Source organism: Mauremys mutica, chromosome 6 (genome assembly GCF_020497125.1).
Source record: "Mauremys mutica isolate MM-2020 ecotype Southern chromosome 6, ASM2049712v1, whole genome shotgun sequence".
Classification (NCBI taxonomy): domain Eukaryota; kingdom Metazoa; phylum Chordata; order Testudines; family Geoemydidae; genus Mauremys; species Mauremys mutica.
In genome coordinates, this window is record NC_059077.1 from 114,711,471 (window position 1) to 114,730,617 (window position 19,147).

The 19,147-nt window shown below is 45.4% G+C and overlaps 1 protein-coding gene across 2 annotated transcripts in view; it reads right to left on the reverse strand.

Annotated features, from left to right (window-relative positions):
• Positions 1–19,147, reverse strand: part of ECPAS (Ecm29 proteasome adaptor and scaffold) — an 86,751-nt gene that overhangs the window by 45,023 nt on the left and 22,581 nt on the right. For both annotated transcript variants that reach the window (XM_045020720.1, XM_045020719.1), the window contains exons 4-16: positions 17,901–18,019; positions 11,640–11,789; positions 8,008–8,179; positions 7,270–7,409; positions 5,596–5,677; positions 5,223–5,342; positions 4,954–5,039; positions 4,591–4,669; positions 3,502–3,551; positions 2,925–2,991; positions 2,703–2,825; positions 988–1,091; positions 35–158 (exon numbers count right to left, since the gene is read on the reverse strand). In XM_045020720.1, the coding sequence (XP_044876655.1) occupies positions 35–158; positions 988–1,091; positions 2,703–2,825; positions 2,925–2,991; positions 3,502–3,551; positions 4,591–4,669; positions 4,954–5,039; positions 5,223–5,342; positions 5,596–5,677; positions 7,270–7,409; positions 8,008–8,179; positions 11,640–11,789; positions 17,901–18,019 (1,416 nt within the window). The remainder of the gene's footprint in view (positions 1–34; positions 159–987; positions 1,092–2,702; positions 2,826–2,924; positions 2,992–3,501; positions 3,552–4,590; positions 4,670–4,953; positions 5,040–5,222; positions 5,343–5,595; positions 5,678–7,269; positions 7,410–8,007; positions 8,180–11,639; positions 11,790–17,900; positions 18,020–19,147) is intronic.

Genomic DNA, 19,147 nt, shown 5'->3' on the forward strand with positions numbered 1-19,147 from the left:
TGCTGCAGTGATCACCCGTGCTGCGGTGCTGTACCTTGTCTTGAATGTAATGGACCATTTCTGGGAAGGAAGGCATCTGTTTACCAGCACTCTCCTTTTCATTTTTACCAGGAAACATTCTCAGTACGCGCTGGGCTTCTCCATGCACCTCCTCCCGTCTTTCAAAGGGAAAAAAATGAGAAAGGAAAGTCATTTGCACACGAGCACAGAGCCAATGTTATTTAACAAACAACAAGTGCATTTCTTGGGGAGAGAGCAGGCTTTTAAGGAAAGCAGCTTTTTTAAACACTGCAGAGAACCAGCTGCAGGTTACAGAAAATAAATAGCCTTTGGAATCTGGAAGAAAGGAGATTGGATGATAAGAGACTTTCTTGGCTTACATATCACAGTATTCTCAATCTATCCAGCACCATCCCCATCTTACCAGGCTAGTGTCTTAACCAATCTATACAAACTGCCTTCAGTTTCCAGTCTTCCTACTCCCCCACCCTAGAAGTTTTGTTTTCCTCTCTTCACCTCTTCTTTTTCACCATTTTATGGCCCTGCCTTTAGCTGACCCATTGCCAGTCCTCTCACAAAGTACTTATCTGAACCAGCAGCTCCCCGGGCATCATTAACCCAATGCCGTGCAAGACACGCTAGCAACTGATTTACTTAGCTTGATTTAATTATATGATGGCTTGGTAAATCAAAGCTTGAGCACTTCAAGTTTTGACATTGTCAGTCCATCCTTACCAAGGTTAAAGTGTTGCTTTCCCATCCTTCACCCCACTTTGTTTTTCTGGTTTAAACTAAAAGACAAAAGTACCCTGTGAAAGATTTTTGATTTCTCTTCTTCCTTCCTAGCTTGCCAAGATAAGGCAGAGCTACAGGTCTCTGCAAGTCTGCCATTACTGCTACAACACAATGGCCAATTTCCAAACAACTGCATTGAATTTTTTTTTTTATTTTAACCCAGATGCAAAATTAACACCTCCTGAAACTTACGGATCTCCTGCAGCTAAAAGCAGTAAGTATCTGGAAGGGATGTGATCTGAAGGGAACACTGTGCTTGCAAATTTCACGGCCACCTGACGCACTTGGACTTCAGGCTTAAAAATAAATAAATACAAATCATCATTAGCCCATCACAACAGAAAGATTTTTAAGCAAAGGCAATTGCATGAAAGAGAAACCTTAAGATGAACCTAAACAGTTGTTTCAACAATAAAAAAAAAAGTTTATTTCAGTTGGAGAAGGAAATAATTGTTTTGCCCCTTCAAGTTATGGATCCAGACAAATTAGACGTATGTGTCTGTACAGTATCTGCCACGGTGGGTCTTGATCTTGGTTGGGGCCTCTAGTTTCTACTATAATGCAAACAATAATTTGCAGCCAAAACAAAGGATTTCCATGTGGTATGCATGCAAACAGATATCTAAACCATCTTCACTTTAGATCTAACCCAATTAAGCCAAAAGTAATTATGGCGGTGCAAGGAAACATGGAAGTGCATTTGGAAACATCTAGTGAGAGCATCCACCATAAACGTAATTAGCAACTTCCTTTTTCATAGACATTTTGTGACAATTCCTATGGAAAACAGTGGCTGTACTTGGGATTTAAAAATTTTCTTCAAGATCAGAAGAAGTCATAGTACTTCCTTCTATTATGTTACACACCATTCTGTGTTATTTCTGCCCCAGAGGAACAAACACAGTCCTGTGAAGGTTCCAATCCTAAACTGGTACTGAAGTGAAAAGAACACAACACTGAAGTAGCTACTTAAATGAACACTGAAAAGGCTGTAGTACTAGAAATTGACCAGCCTTAACAGTATTCTTATCTGGTACACTACTGCATCTCAACCTCTACTTGGGCAACGCAAGGCCACCTCTCTAAACCAATTCTCGGAGCAGCAGGACACAGAAAAACCACCACCAGTTTTTGCAATAAGGACAGCGTGAATGGTTAAATGTGTAATCACACACACACACTATGAGAAATCATGGGCCATGATCTCAAACCCTTAATCATCTAAGCAGTTATAAAACAAGAATTTGCAGGATTAGACCATAACAAATAGAACAGTAGCCAAAGATGAAAAAAAGAACTATTAGCTCAGTGAGTCCCAGCCTCTGTACAAGGTCTGGAGAGAATCTCCAAAGGTAGGACAGAGTCTTTCTTAAGAGAATACTGTCTGGAGGCCCAGGTATCTAGAATTGCAAGGGCAAAACTGTCATGTATTTGTACACCTAGTTTTGCACAGGTAAATGTGTATGTCACAGGAAATGCATGCACAACTATCCATACAACTGCAGAACCTCCAGGTGCATATTAAGCTGCACTACAAGCAATTCTGAAAAGGACAGGCCTGGATACAGGGAAATTTTGAAGAAAAAGAAAGGTGCACGGATATCATTATTCCAGTCACTAGAACATTTTCAAATCATTTTACTTCATGACATGGAAAGCCTCTGCATAGATGTAACAGTACAAGGAAAATGGAAGAGCAGAACATCTCTAACAAAACACAGTGGAGACAGTGTTAGAGATTAGAGCTGAGTGAATCATTGATTTTTTTTGTTAGTTTCAAGCCAAAAACAGAATTGGGTGGGGGACGGGAGGGGGTTCCTTGATTAAATTAAAAACAGAGTATTTGGGTCATACCAGGCGGATCTGTCTTCTGTAAAAAATGATGATATTTATCTGTAATAAAATACCTTTATTAGGTATGAAGCCACAAGAGCCTCCATAAGTGTTCGCTGTGCTCCTTCCAAACTACTATATGCTCCAACCATCATAGACAAGGCCTCCTGAATAGCAAGCCTGGTATCGGGCTCTTCCTGCAATATGAAAACAAAGAGGATTCATTAATATCCAATGTGTCCCCCCAAACAGAGCATTAAATAATAACCTCCTCCCAAACCCATGTTATCACCTACCTTACACAAAGCTTCAAAAAACTGCTGGACAAGAGCAATGTCCTTGGTAAACAGCTGAGGCATTCGACTGAAATAGAATCATTTGAGTAGATTTTTTAAAAAGAATTTGAGCGCAAAGCCATATCCATACCCTGCATTTATTCCCATTAACAACCGCTCAGCCTGGCTCAGAAGTCAAGACATTCTATGAAACAGTCAATTTGATTTGAAACTGGTCAATTTGATAACCAGTTTGGAGGTCTACTTTTGAACACACAGCTCACGGAGTCCATGTGTGCTAGCCTCCACTAAAAATCATACGTTAACAAATCTGCAGCAATCTAGAGAAGAGAACCATTATTAGATCCTCTCTGCATGCTTCCATGAACTACCATCAGTCATTCCTAGCATAACGATCCACCACCACCATCTTTCATTTTACAGATGCAGAGATGACAGTGCTTCTCCACACACTATGCTCCATTGCAAATGGCCATGTGGCACGACACTAACTCGACTCGCCTGCTTGCTGATAGAGTTACGAACTGCCTTGGAAAAAATATCCGACATCCTATTACTTAAAATGAATTTTAGTTACCTGGAGAGTTTTCCAACAGCTGAATAGGCCATTGACAGCAGTTTGGGGTCCTTAAATTACAAAACAATGAAAAGCCAGGTCAGCAGAGAGAGCCAGGAGAGAGAAACACACACACACACACACACACACACATACCTATCCCTTACAATTATGCTATTACTTTATATCCTGTCTCCTCACCTTTGAAACATGTTCCGGGGACATAGAGCCCCAAAAAATAATCAAATCCCAGAGCAAAGCACCTTGTAAATGAAGAACAGATGCATTACGTTCTTCTCACAGAAACAGAAAATTATGCCAAAAAAGCTGCTGTTATCTTTCAAGAAAAAAAAACTGCTGGGATTTGGTAGGTATGTGAAATGGCCAGCAAGTGACAGACACCTTCCACTGACCCCAACCAACTTCCAGCAAAGGCTGTCACCAGTCACACAACAGTGTCGGGGTCCCCAGGCTAACAATTATTTAAACTGACACTCCACAAACACTATCAATGCACCTGACACAAGGGAGAGAGATTTACATTATACACCCAGCCATTTGTCCCGATATTCAGGTGAGGCGGGAGGGTGAGCGGGGTGAGCAGCAGGCGTGGGGAGAGGCAAGCAGTCGCCTAGTGGACAGTGAGGAGACAAGCGGGGAGGATGGTTTGTCCCAGGTCCCGCACTCCCCTAGGGATGGCCCTGGATGAGGTAATACCTTCAGCAAAAGTTGATCCAATAAAAGGTATTACCTCACCACATTGTCTCTCTAAGGGTATGTCTACACTACCTGCTGGATCGGCGGGCAGCGATCGATCCAGCGGGGAATCGATTTATTGCGTCTCGTCTAGATGTGATAAATCGAACCCCAAACCCTCTCCCGTCGACTCATGTACTCCAGTGCCATGAGAGGCACAAGCAGAGTCGACAGGGGAGCGGCAGCAGTTGACTCACCACGGTGAAGACACGACGGTAAGTCGATCTAAATACGTCGACTTCAGCTACATTATTCACATAGTTGATGTTGCGTAACTTAGATCGATCCCCCCCTAGTGCAGACCAGGGCTAAATAAATAAATGTGACTCTACAACAAAGAACCTTTCAACTCACCTCCTTGTATTCATTAATCAGTTTCGTGAGTCCATTTAAAAGCATTGGGCCGAGTGGCTTTATTTTACTTTCTGGACAACTGGAATTTAAAAGAAAATGTGTTAAAATATATTCTTTACACCTCCTACAGTCCCTGATACCAAAAACTAATTGTTTTCTATAACTGCCATCATCATCTCTGTTCTGCCAGTATTACAGCTTAACATACAAAAAGATATACAATATTTTTTAAAAACCCATGTGCAATAGAATTAAAATATTCTTTGCCTTCAGCACAACTGCATATTTACTATACAAAGCTGTCTCTGTAAATTGCTTGAAATAGCTGCTTTATGGTAATAGATGCAAAACTAAGTTGCTCACCTTATACAAATATGATGTACAAACTGCAGGGACAGAGTTCTCAGTTTCGTGTTTGTATTTGCACCGAAGAGTCCATCATACACCACCTGGTGGGAAGCATGAGAAGAGCCTATACAGTGACTGGTTTCATTTTCGAATATTACTTGCATTCCTTCCTTCCCTAACTATCACATGCAGTAGTTAAGTTTCAACTCTTTCCTAGGCACTGGAGGAATGATACAATAATAGTAGATATGTTATTAATAGCTGCTGTGGAGTGAAAGTGTTACCTGAATATTAGCTGGGAATGTTTCTGCAGCTTGTCTGGAACGCAGAAGATGAGGAACAATCTTTAATTTAACCCGGGTGCTGACTGGATCTCGTTTCAGTTCTGGCTTCAGAACAACTCCCTATCAGGAACAAGATGGAAGATATTTCTTTGGATGTGGCTACTACTACTTGATTGTTAATAATTCATGAAAGTGTGTGTCTTTTTCAAAAAAGAAAAAAAAATATTTACTCAACAGCAACTGCTCGGCAAAAACAAAGATCAAAGGAAGTGACAAACTAAAAATGGATGCTTTGTCCAGCAAATAAACCAAGGCAAATAAAATAAGATCCTCGTGAATAAAGCAGGAACACAGCTCTGGAAGCAAGTCTTACCTCTTTAGTTTTCAGTGGTATATCCCCGAGGTACACTTTGTACATTTTGTTGACAATAGTAGGATTATTCCAGTCAATTAAGCTAAAGAATTGTTAAAGGAACAAGTTAAAATTATGCCTTAATTATTAAACATATATTTTACAGCACTGTGTAATGTTTTGAGGGGAAAAACTAAATTGAATTAGCTTCAAGTGCAGCCTAATTTCACCCTCAGCCCCCTATAATCTGCAGTCATGAGGTAAAGAATTACAAGAAATTATAAGCAAGTCGTCACAGCCAGATACTCCACAGATGGATTTTTGCATCCCAAATAAGCAATGAAAAAAAACAAACCCACAATTGTTCCCTTCTCTTCCTTTCCCACTGAATGGGGAGGTGTAGGGGTGGGGGAAAATCACTTTCAGCCCAAGTGACTGCCCTGGAAAACAAAGACTTCCGCTTATCCACAAAACTGGTCTGGCATAGGCACTAGGGACCACAAGCTTCTTACCATTGTGCCTTGACTCTGACCTGGCTGGGACACCCCTACAGGGGAGAAGATACTTCAAGCTCCAGGCCCATTCATCCTTGGCCTCTCCGATGAGACTGTCAACCGGGAGGGCAATCACTATGGTGGTTTTAGCAAGAGACCCTTGTAAGCTGGGAAGTGGATTTAGTCCAAACCCATTTCACATAGGCCAACAAATAGCCAGCTGATCAGAACAACTTTGTCACTATAGACCTGAGCTGGGCTTGAATCATTGACTGAGGACCTTTCACCCCAGTGTCCTATGTTGTCCTTTGAACAGTGGTGTCCACAGCCAAATGAGCCCCAAAAAAAGTAAGTGTGTGTGTGTGTGTGTGTGTGTGTGTGTGTGTGTGTAATCAAGGAGGAGGGCACACACATTTTTGCCTATAACAACTGAGCCCTAAACACGGGGTTAACATATGGGACATCTAGCAGCTGCATGCATAACGTAAGATGTGTTTAAACTAACATGTCTTAGGGCTCACAATACCACCACAAGGGGAGTGAACAACCAGACTCTAAAGAATGGAGTCATTTCCTCAACCAAATTATTCCAATGAATTAAAATAATCTCTCTGGCCATGACGGAGGTGCACTGGAGAAGGCGTCACATCACTTGCTTATGCTGTGCTTGGCTCAAACCAATACTATTTAGCCCCACACTCAGCAGTACAGAATTCACCCACACATTCAAAAGGCTGACCAATTCTGCTCCAATAATAAGGAAACCAGTTTGTCTATATGCCAACCACCAGCTGCATGAACACCAGGCTGCCTCCTGTGTGAACGGAGCAGCCTCTGCTTAGCAAGCGACTCAGCAAACAGCCGTAGCAACTACATCTGCCGGCCTGAGGTAAAAATCACAGATTTTCCTCCAGGAGGAGCATTATTTCCAGCCAGCATTGGCTGGGGAGGAGACAGTCATCCTGCAAGAGGATGGGTTAACAGAAACCTTGCTGCTGCTGTTGTGGAAGATGACCAGCCCAAGGCAATGCTGAAGTGATTAACCAGCGGGATAAATGTCCATTGCCAGAGAGCAGTGTGGCTTTCCCATTTGATAAACTTGCTGTCCCCTCTCAGCCTGTATCCTTTCAGGATCACTACATCAATTGCAATTATTATCATTAGAAATGCCAGTGCCCAATTCTTAAACAGAAGCCTTTACCTTTGTTTGCTTTTCAGTTCCAGGTCTGCCGCAGTTGCTACACTGTGTCGTGTGTCACTGGAGGCTATTACCAGGTGTATGACAGCTTCAAGCTCTGGTACCTGTTCAGCTTCAATGAACTTTACTATTCCCAGTTTACACTGCTCAGCAACGTAGAAGAGAAAGTAAAAATTACTGACCAGCCGACGTGCTACATTAATGTCAAGGTTTAGCAGACTGAAATCTGCGCCTTTTGTAATCCTAGAGAGAGAAACTCTCACTCTTTGCATCTCCTCGTCATGCCCTCAGCTGAGAAGCTAAGCTTTCTAGGTGGCCAAGAGTTATGTTAAACCTCCCCTGCAAATGAACTGAGAGAAGAGTTCAGAAACTCCATTACATCCAAGAGAAAGAGACAGGCAAGGACAGAGCTCAGCTGGGCATTTACTAGCTAGTTCTGAAAATATGTTTTAAAGTTAGAAGGAAAAATGTGGCCGCCTCAGACCTCTGTCTCACTCTAATCATTTGTAGATGCTTTAATGCATGAAGTGCAGGTTTCAAAATAACGTGCCCATAGACTACAGACACCTAGTCAGGCATCGTGTGCTTTACATACAAGCTGGGCAAGCCATTTTTTGGAGTGAATTCTACATTTACTTCCACACTGTGCATTCCTTGCATGTTGCAGCCATTGTACCCACCAAGTCGTTTTACTGAAGTTCCCGTTTCATACACCTGCCCAGCCCATGTGATTTGCATTACCTGTTCCAGCTGTTCAGGTGTCCATGGGCTATCTCCAATTACCCGTTTGGCTGCATAAAAGCTCATCCCTGGAGGAGGTTGAGGGATCCCCGAACTTCCAGCACTACTGGATGCAGAAGAGCCCTGTGCCGATGGCACATTTTGGCGACTCTGGGATTCATTCAGTACATATCTGGAAGGGAAAAAGGAACACTTGAGTGGACTTATTAAACTACCCTATGAAGTGAAGTCAATTCCTCATTACAAGCACCTAAGAGATCAAAATAAATATCACTCCTCCCTTCCCCTCAAGTATTTTTTGACGATATTGTGACAGGTTCGGTCACAGAGACCCCCTTGGGACTGTCACCTGATGTGCTGAAACTACCTCTGAGCCCGTCTTCCCTCCCAGCGTGGGACTTCAGAGTAATACTTCATATTTCTAGCTTCAGATACAAGAATGATACATTCATACAACTAGGATGAACACACTCAGGAGATTATAAGCTTTGTAATGATACTTTACAAGAGACCTTTTGCATAAAGCATATTCCAGTTACATTATATTCACACTTATAAGCATATTTCCATAAAACATATGGAGTGCAAGGTCACATATATATCTAAGCCAGACTATTTAAACACACAGCAGTGCCTCACCAAGTTGCATTAGTGACAGGGAGATCCATTGCAAGTTACAGGTTAGCCTGTAAGCGAATACAACAATGCATCACAAAATGTAGTTAACTAAGCAAGTAGCTCAGATGATACTTCCCAGCATAACAGTCGGTCTGCTATCGTAAACGCTGCAAAAGGAACAAAGGCCCAGTAACTCCAGGCTTCCCAATAACACTCTATTAAATGTTTGTTGAGAGAGGAGAGAGAGCAGGGTTTTTTGGTGAGCGTTAGCAGGTTAGTGGATCGGTGAATTAAGAATGAATGAGGTTCTGCGGTGTTAGAATTCAACACACATTAAATACTGTATTTGATAAACTCTTATACAAGTACTAACTAGAGCCTGTATAAGGGGGGTTGGACTAGATGACCTCCTGAGGTCTCTTCCAACCCTAATCTTCTATGATCCCCTTAATCTCACAGAGGAGGCTGGGATGCATGAAGACACACAGAAGGCATAAAGCAGGCCTCCTACTGCTCAGGTGGCAACCCCGGATGTAAAGAGAGGGGAGAGCTGTGGTATAAAAGACAAATACCCCTCGGAAACAGCCCATCTCTGCAGTGTTGATAGAGGAGACAGGAAACAGAATTCAAATTCTCAGGCACTCAGAGGTTGGGGGCTCAGGCCCTGGTCTTCACAGGGTACATCGACACTGGAACTGGAGGTTTCGTTTCCAGCACGGGTAAGGGGTATTGACACTAGCTCAGGTAAAAGTTCCTGCACTAGCCCAGATGGAGCTCATATGCTAACAATAGCAGCGTAGCTGGCCTGCGAGTACAATCACACCTAGGACCTAGGTACTTACTCGTGCAGCTAGCCCATCCCACCGCCCGTGCTGCCATGGCTGCACTGCTATTGTATCATGCTAGCTCCATCAGTTAACACACGCACGTCTACGTGCCCTGGAAGTTACACCTCCAGCTCCAGTGTTCACGTATTCTCAGGAAGTAACCAGCCAAGTCTTTCCGCGAGCACCCACACGCATTCCTAGGGGCCAGGGTAACAGCCACTCCTCCCATGTGCTGGGGAGCCAGCTAAACCAATCAGAACATGAGAACTGTGGCACAGAGACCAATGTGAACAATTTGCTATTGCTCTGAACAACTAGAATCTGCCGGGGCAGAAAACGATCTCAGCAGTGCAGGCGACTGCTCATCCCAACTCTAGAGAATGATCTTTGACGTACAGAGTTTAAACAACTGTGTGATTTGGGCCTTTAAGCTCTTTTTTAAAATCTTACTGCAAGCTGGAGCTCCAAGAAACATTTAGCACTAAAATTTAAGGAGACAAAACAATCAAGCAACTATGCAGTAGGCTACTGGGGACAGAGACCTGGTCATTTCACTCCAAAATTCAGTTCCAGCAGAAGTTCAGATCAGAACATAGTAAAGGAAACAGCTTGTAACAAAATATCACCTATAGAACAGGAATACAGATCCTTCTACTGCCTGATCAACAGCCATAGCCTAATACTGGGATATTCCTTCCCCCTCCAGGCTGTACCACTAAATACAACAGAACGTAATAAGGGTCTATTTAGACAGCACTCATTCCTGATAGATTTATCAGCATAACGGCTTTTCAGTACACGTGGACCAAATCCAACCCACGAAGCATAATCACAGAGCAAGTTCCACTGAGCAATTTTATGTCAAGAAGGGTAAATCAAAAGTTACAATAGGCTATGCATAGTTTCCACACACAAGACAAGATTTTCAAAGATGGCCAGTGATGCTGGATGCCCAAATTGAGATACCCTCTCAACACTTTCCAAAAATCAGCCCTCTTAAAGAGGTCTCAAGTTGGGCACCCAAAATCACTGGTCACTTTTGAAAGTCTTGGCCAGAGCTCTTTGGAGCTTTTGAAAATCCCACCCGAAGTGCACCAGGAGCACTAGTCTCACTGTAATACAAAAGGGTGCGTCCTCCTATCTCACTCAGGTGCATTAGAACATCCCAGCTGTCACTTGCAGTCAAGTGACAATCAAGGGGGGTGAGGAGGGAGGAGTCCTTCCAAGTGAATTCTTCCGGAACAATATAAATGAGTGGCAAACAGAGTCAAAGGGAAGTGGCTTTTGAAAAGTATTGATTAAATATGCAGAAGAGCAAGATCAGTAAAACCAAACTGCTCTGTAAATAATGAGTGTACACAAACTTGCTCTGGGAGCTGATGTGCACACCCACACCAGCTGCTAATCAGATGACAAGGGTAGATTGGCAGTGGCCCTGGAGGTTTTTCGCCTTCCTCCGAAGCATGGGGCAGGGGTCGCTTGCTGGTGGATTATCTGCTACTTGAAGTCTTTACATCATGATTTGGAGCATTCAACAGCAGAGTCAAGGGAGAGAATTAGTTCAGGAGTGGGTGGATCGGCTTATGTGGCCTGCATCTTGCAGGAGGTCAGACTAGATGATCATAATGGTCCCTTCTGATCTTGAATTCTATGATTCTATGACAACATCTCTAATGAGCAGAAAGTCCTAACATCAATCTCATCGCTGCCGGGCCGATCCTGTGAGATATAGCCCTCATTGCCCACTACTATCTAGGGCAGTTGGGAGTGCTCAGAACCGTCGATGGTCGGGCCCCAACAGACCAAGCATAGAAATGGGGAGGTGTAGGGCAGAGATGATGAAGCAGTTTGATTTTTATTTTATTGTAAAATCATGACTATTTAAAACCACAGTTTACCTCTCTAAGGGCTTGATCCTACTCCCAACGGAAGTCAATGAGAGATTTGTAAGACAGATTCAATAAAGCACTTAAGGCCTCTGCTGAATAGGGATGGGATTACTCACCAACTTAAAATAAGGTGCCTGTTCAAGTACTTTCCTAAATCAGGGCCTCATCAACTTTATTGGAATGGGAGGTAAAGGAGCACACCTTTAAAAAAAAAGTCTCTTTTGTGCACACTTCCGATCATCCATCAGACAAGATACTCCAAGTGTTACAGGGTTTTGCTGCGCTCGCCCTCACTTACCCATAAGGCATAAGGAGCACATCCAGCATAAAGTCCAAGAGCAGCTGTACAGTCTTTGGTTTTTCGGCAAGATTAAATGGAGAAGCTGCTTTCGATGGTTCAACAGGATATTTCATGTGAAAAAGGGTTGGTATTAGAAGATGCATTAGGCTGAAAAACAATTACATTTACTGCAACTATTTACAAAAACACCATTTGATTCTTAGCATTAAAACAGAAACTGTACAGCAGAGATTTAGGAAAGTCAACCGATTCCTATTCTGGCAGCTTTCATTTGATACCCAACATGTCTAACAATGGGAGGCAGGAAGAAAATTGGGGGGTTGTGTTTAAAAACAAAAACAAAATACAAACCCACAACCAATAAGAATTAATTATCTATGTGCACATTTTTAAGAACATTACTACGTTGTACTTATGTGAATTCATGTAAACACACACACACACACACACGCTTCAGAAACTGCAACCAAAGAGAAACTCAGGCCTTGTCTACACTACAAGACTATTTCGAATCAACTTAGTTCGAATTTGTGGATTCGACCTTATGAAGTCGAATTTGTGTATCCATACTAAATACACTAATTCGAATTTCTGAGTCCACATTCACGGGGCCAGCGTCGACTTTGGAAGCGGTGCACTGTGGGAAGCTATCCCACAGTTCCCGCAGTCCCCGCTGCCCATTGGAATGCTGGGTAGAGCCCCCAATGCCTGCTGGGGGGAGAAATGTGTCGAGGGTGGTTTTGGGTAAGTGTCGTCATTGAACCGTCAATCACAACCTCCCTCCCTCCCTCCTTGAAAGCGCCTGCGGGCAATCTGTTCGTGCACTTTTCTGGTCAGTGACAGCGCGGACGCCACAGCACTGCAAGCATGGAGCCCGCTGCGATCATCGCCGTTTTCTCCTCCTCGCACTTTATCGTCCACCTCTTCCACAGTCAGCTGCTGAGAAATTGGGCTACTTTTCAATGGTGCTGCAAGCACTGGGGGACCATAGGGGACGTTTTACAAACATCAACGTCGGGTGGCCGGGCAAGGTTCATGATGCGTGTGTTTTCAGGAACTGTGGGCTGCTCAGACGCCTGCAGGAAGGTAGTTTCTTCCCGGACCACGAAATAACTGTTGTGGATGTGCAGAGGCCTATAGTCATCCTCGGGGACCCAGCCTGCCCGCTAATGCACTTGCTCATGAAGCCCTATACAGGCGCCTGGGACAGCGACAAGGAACTCTTCAAATACCAGCGAGCAGCGTGACCTGTGACTGTTCAGTTTCTTTACAGAGAAGCTGAACCTGCCCCTGTTTCTTTACCCAGTTACTGTTGACTCTCCTCTTCGGTTACATACCCCGTTCACCCCGTTACCCCCACTTCCAGCACACGTGTAAAAATAAAATACATGTCCCATTATTACTTAACAAAGGTTTCTTTATTCATGACTTTTTGTGAAAGGGTTGAAACTGGGACGCAGGCTGTGCTGGGTAGGGTGTGCGGTGATGTAAAGACCGCCTCTAAACTCAAGGAATGACAGGCTCCTGCTCCTAGAGCGGTCCGCAGTGCCGGAATGCTTCTTTCAACGGAGCCTGCCATCCCTCTTTATGGAATTCCGTGTGCGGGCGGATATGTGACCTTGTGGTGGAGGAGGACGGATACAGATTCCTCAGCTGCGTGACTCAGCGGTCCAGGACAAGGACCGCTGTATAAGATCTGTAACCGCCCTCCCCCGCTGCAAAGTCACATCTCCCCCGCCCACACAGATCCTGGAAACCACCTCCAAAAACCGACCAGGGTGCCTACTGACTGCACCGTGTGTGTGACCCGCTGCTGATCCTGCCCCCGTGTCTGTACCCCGGGAAAGGTGACTGTCCTATGCAATTAACCACCCCCTTCCCCACGCCCCCCATTCAAACACAGTCTTCTTTGAAAAAACATAACGGAAACAGTAATTAACAGCAAAGCATTTTTATTAATTAAGTAGACAGTTAGGGGATGGGACTGGGATTGGGACTACTGTGAGTCTGGAAGTGAAGGACTTCGGCAAATGTAGGGTATGAGAGCTTTTGGGTACTTGAGCACTGTGCTGTGGTGCAGTGACAGTATTCACGTCCCCGGCCGCCCCTCCTCCTGATTATTTTCGGTGAGGGGGGTATGGGACTTTGTGGCGGGGGAGTGCGGTTGCAGATACACTGCAGGGTGTCTCTGTCCTCCTGCGGTCCTGCAGAACATCCACAAGGCGCCTGAGCGTGTCTGTTTGCTCCCTCACTAGTCCAAGCATTGTTTCAGTCGCCTGCTTGTCTTCCTCACGCCACCTCTCCTCCCGTTCGCTGTGTGAGCGCTGGCACAGAGAGACGGTCTCCCTCCACTGGCTCTGCTGGTCCACCTCTGCTAGGTAGCAGCCCATACGTTCCTCGAACATCTTGTCCCTTGTCTTTTTCTTTCGCCGCCTAATCTTTGCCAGCCTCTGCGAGGGGGATGCTGTGGCAGGTCTGGAGACAGTGGAAGCTGTGAGATGGGAAACAGGGAGTGAATTCCTTGCAAAGATACATTTTTGCGAACAATTAACTGAGTCTAGGCTGTCTCTGTGAATTCTGGGTTGAGACCCCTGTGCCTGCTGGGGCACAAATCATTTTCGCGGTGGATTCTGGGTAAATGTCGCCAGTCATTCCTTCCTCCGGGAAAGCAACGGCAGACAATCATTTCAAGCCCGTTTTCCCAGAATTGCCCTGGCATACGCCATAGCGTGGCAACCATGGACACTGTTTTGCCTTTTGTGTATGTCACCGTATGTGTACTAGATGCCGCTGACAGAGGCGGGCCAGCAGCGCTACACAGCAGCATGCTTTTGCTTTTGCATGACAGCAGAGATGGTTACCAGCCATATTGTACCATCAACCATACCATAAATTGGTAATAAGATGGTAATAAAATGGGCATGGTTACCTGTCCTTTTGCACTGCCCCATTTGGTGCTGTCATAAGTGCCCCTGGCCGAGCAGCCAGGGGCGCAAAAGCAAAAATTGGGAATGACTCCCTGAGTCAATCCCTCCTTTTTGGTATCTAAAAATAGAATCAGTCCTGCCTAGATTATGGGCAAGTGTACTAGAGAACCACTGTATCATAGAACCAGAGAGCACAGCTGCTCTGTGTCCGATCCTGCATAAATTATGAGCTGTATTCTATTCACAGGGGGTGCTCCTGCAACAACCCCACCTGTTCATTCCGTTCTTACCCCAGCCTTCCTGGGCTACCATACCATTGTCCCCCCACTTGTGTGATGAAGTAATAAAGAAAGCAGGAATAAGACACAGTGACTTGTTTGTGAGAAATGAGTGGAAGGAAGCCTCCAGCTGCAATGATAGTCCAGGCAGGACATTAAGGACTGTGGATGAAGGAGCCCATCATCCCTCTGCTAGTCCAGGGGCAATTGAATCTTTTATTTACAATGAAGGGTGGGGGCTGATGGAGCTCAGCCCCCTGTTGCAATGATGAGGACGGTTACCAGCCATATTGCACCATCTGCCATCAAAAATTAGGGACAGGCGCCCTTGATCGACCTTACTGATGCTAGTCGGCATGGTTACCAGCCCTTTTGCACTGCCCCATGTGCCAATAGGCTGATGATGAGGACGGATTTCCATCTTTTTGTACCATCAGCCATCCATAGCGTGAGGGGAGCAAGGATGTTGGTGTTGAGTGCTGCACCATCGCGTCTATCTGCAGCATTCAGTAAAGATAGGGTGACATGTAAAAGAGTCAACAGAGTATTGTTTTCACTTCTGGTGGTGGGTGGGGTGTGTGCGCAAATTGCCGAACTATGCCCTGACCCACCACAGACACTGTGTTTGACCCTAGAAGCATTTGGAGCTCATCCAAGAATGCAAATACTTTTCGGAGACAGCAGGAACTGTGGGATACCTTGCGTCCTCATTCCCCCCTCCCTCCATGAGCATCCATTATATTCTTTGGCTTTCCGTTACGCTCGTCACGCAGCTGCGTGCTGAGTTTGTGCTATGCCGTCTGTCCGTAGATTTTTTAAAAATACTTTGGACCAGGCGTAAAATTACAGTAATTACCCTAATTAGATGCAGGAGTCTCCGAGCGAGATCACCCTGAGGAGGGTCACTGAAGGAGATAGAGAGCACATGCTGCGTGAAAGCTAGCACGAACCAGGGCCCGATGCAGCCGTGCTCGGGGAGGCAGTGCTCCCTGAATACCTCATGAAAGCCTTGCGCGGAAAACTGTGCTACCACGGAGCACCCAATAAGGCAGCTCTCCCCAGGAACCTCCTGCTGATGCTTTTCGATTAACGCAAGGAGAGCTTCGTGGAGATCTCCAAGGATGATTTCTGTTCTATCCCCATATCTAGAGAGACCTCCTTTTCACACAGTTAAGATTCCTGTTATATTAAGAATAAAAGTTAACATGGTTAAAGCACTTACCGACTGCTCCTTCCCCTGATTCAGGGTCCGGGTTAATGGCCGGGGAGAGTTGTTGGGGGATCTCCGTGACGGTGATGAATAGATCCTGGCTGTCGGGGAAACCAGCGTTGTAAACGCTCTCGCCTGCCTCGTCCTCCACAAACCCTTCCTCATCTTCCCCGTCCGCGAACATCACCGAGGAACTGGCCGTCGACACTGTCCCATCGTCAGAGTCCACGGTCACTGGTGGGGCAGTGGTGGCAGGCTCCGTAGCGTCCGTTTGCCGCTTTGATTTTTTGGTAGCCTTGTCTGGGGTCCTTGATTTTCACGTGGCGCTGCGTTGCATCCCGCCTGTATCCTCTGTCTCTCATGGCTTTGGAGACCTTCTCGTAGGTCTTCGCATTCCCTGTTTTGGAGCGCAGCTCCGAAAGCACAGACTCCTCGCCCCACACACCGATCAGATCGAAGAGTTCCCAGTCAGTCTATGCTGGGTCCCTCTTTCTATTCACAGATAACATGGACTCCTCTGCTGGAGAGCTCTGCATCGTTGCAGGTGCTGCGGAGCTCGCCCCGATGTCCAGCCAGGACGTCAGATTCAAAGTGCCCAGACAGGAAAATGAATTCAAATTTTCCCGGGTCATTTCCTGTGTGGCTGGTCAGAGAATCCAAGCTCGGACTGCTGTCCAGAGCGTCAACAGAGTGGTGCACTGTGGGATAGCTCCCGGAGCTACTAAGTTCGATTTGCATCCACACCTAGCCTAATTCGAGCTAGCCATGTCGAATTTAGCGTTACTCCACCTGTCGGGGTGGAGTACCAAATTCGAACTAAAGAGCCCTCTAGTTCGAATTAAATGGCTTCCTGCTGTGGACGGTTGAGCGGTTAGTTCGAATTAACGCTGCTAAATTCGAATTAAAGTCCTAGTGTAGACCAGGCCTCAGAGAGAACATCTCTTGTTCAAAACTTGGGCTCTGATCCTGCACAGGGCTGAGCACCCTCAAAGTCCCATTGAAATTAACTGGAGTAGAGGGAGATTAGCACCTCATGGGATCAGACCCAGAGTTATGAAGCATATATACACCATGTCTATTTGCTGTACATGTTCAGCCAGAATTCCAAAAGCCCTCAGCACCCAACAGTTCCCACTTACACGCCTATGTTGAAATCCTGGCCCCACTGTAGTTAACCGGAACTTTGCCATTGATTTCAAACAAGGCCAAGATTTTACCCGATTCTCGTTTATAATTAAACCACTTTATACCACTCTGGCAGCATAAAGGCACTTTCAAGTAAGTGAAAATGTCATTTACACTCATTTTAGGGCCCCTTTACACTGCCAGAAGTGCTTGGCACACAGCAGCTCCTATACCTGGTCTGTAATAGTCAGTATCTTATCTATTATGATACATTTCCAAACGTGACACGAGTTTGAATGCCTCAATTTTCGGGTGCCCAACGTGACACACTTTAAAAGGGCCCAGCTCTCAGCAGGCCAGTGCTCTGCACTCTCTGAAGGTCAGGTTTCTTTAAGGTGTCTCAAGTTGGGCACCCCAAATCATCAGCTGCTTTTGAAAGTTTAGACATATCTGTACTATAATACCACCTAGAGACCCCACTCCCCTATCAAATTGAGGCCCTATTGTGCTGGGCATTATATAGATTCAACATGTGAGACAATCCCTGCCCTGATGCGTCCTCCATGCTAACTAATGGTCAGGAAGCAAAGCTGGATTTCTGAATATATTATCCAACGTGCAAGTCTTTCTAGGTAATTAAATGATCACCAAGAAAAAGTGCATTTCATTTTATTCTAATGATATAGGCTTCTTTCATTCCAAGTGCAGATAATCATACCTGTCTTGCTGTGGTTGCGGTTTCCCTTCCATTGCAGTGAGGAGAGTAGGAGCCAATTCACACTGTTTTTCCACAGGCAAACGAGGGTAACCCATCTTAACATAAATTATAGTAAAATTCTGCAAAGGTAAAAAAATATTATAAACACATCAATGCAAAAGAAAAATGGATTTTGTTAAACTAGCCCCATATGGTACATTTCTGACATTGTTGTATATAACAACTGAGGGTCTGAAAGACCAAGCAATTATTTCCAGCGCTAACGATGATTAACTGACAGTTTTCCACTGGCAGGTTCAGCACCTATTCAGCTCTTATCACTGCTGACTTCAATGGAAGGTTTCCTGAGTAAAGCACTCTGACAGAGTCTATTCCCCACACTGGCCCTCAGAGAGTAAATTAGGCCCAATTAACCCATAGGTGGCACCTGGAAGAGCCAGGGAGCAGAGACTGATTAATCAGACATGAAGCTCAGCTGGACAGGAACAGAAGGGTCCTATATAAATCCAAATAGCTGGCAACAGAAGGGGGCTGCAGGGAAGTAGGCGGCAGATACTCTCTGGGAGGAGGGAGGTGTGTTCAGGACTATAGAGGGTAGTCCACAGTCACTCCCTGGGAGGAGGGAGTTGGGAGGCGGGAGGCTGGTAAACCAGGAGGGGGCAGGAAGGTAGGAGAAGGCTCAGGGAAGAGCAGCAAGGAATAGGAGACCAGACCTTGGTTGCTGAAGAGAGGGCCCCTGGGCTGGAACCCAAAGTAGAAGGCGGGCCCGGGTTCCTCTACCAGCCACTGGGGATACGGCACATACTAGGCAGAGGACAGTGGACCACCTGGAACTATTTGTTCCAGGACAGACTGTTACACCCCACAGAAGGGGGACCATGTAGTGACCTAGCCAGAGGGCTGAGTTACAAAGCCGAGGCTGCAGTTCCTGGGTCCGCATACGAGAGGACGATGGGAGAGACAGCAACAGAGGATGGCGTAATGCCTGGCCAGAGCTAATCTCCAGAGCAACCATGATGGCACACAAAGTTGCTTTTCAAGTTTACTGTCACATAAGATGTTTTTCTCAGTGTTCTACAGAATATGAACATCTTGTAAATCCTTAGCCTCATCCAAGGTAAAGCTCATGTACAATTTCTCCCATTGTTAGCTCTTGGACAATCAGCTGCTTCCAGGGCTCCAGCAGAAGTGAATGCTACTTAATGACAGTTTAACAGTCTAAACATTTCCATCTCTGCTCCCACGGT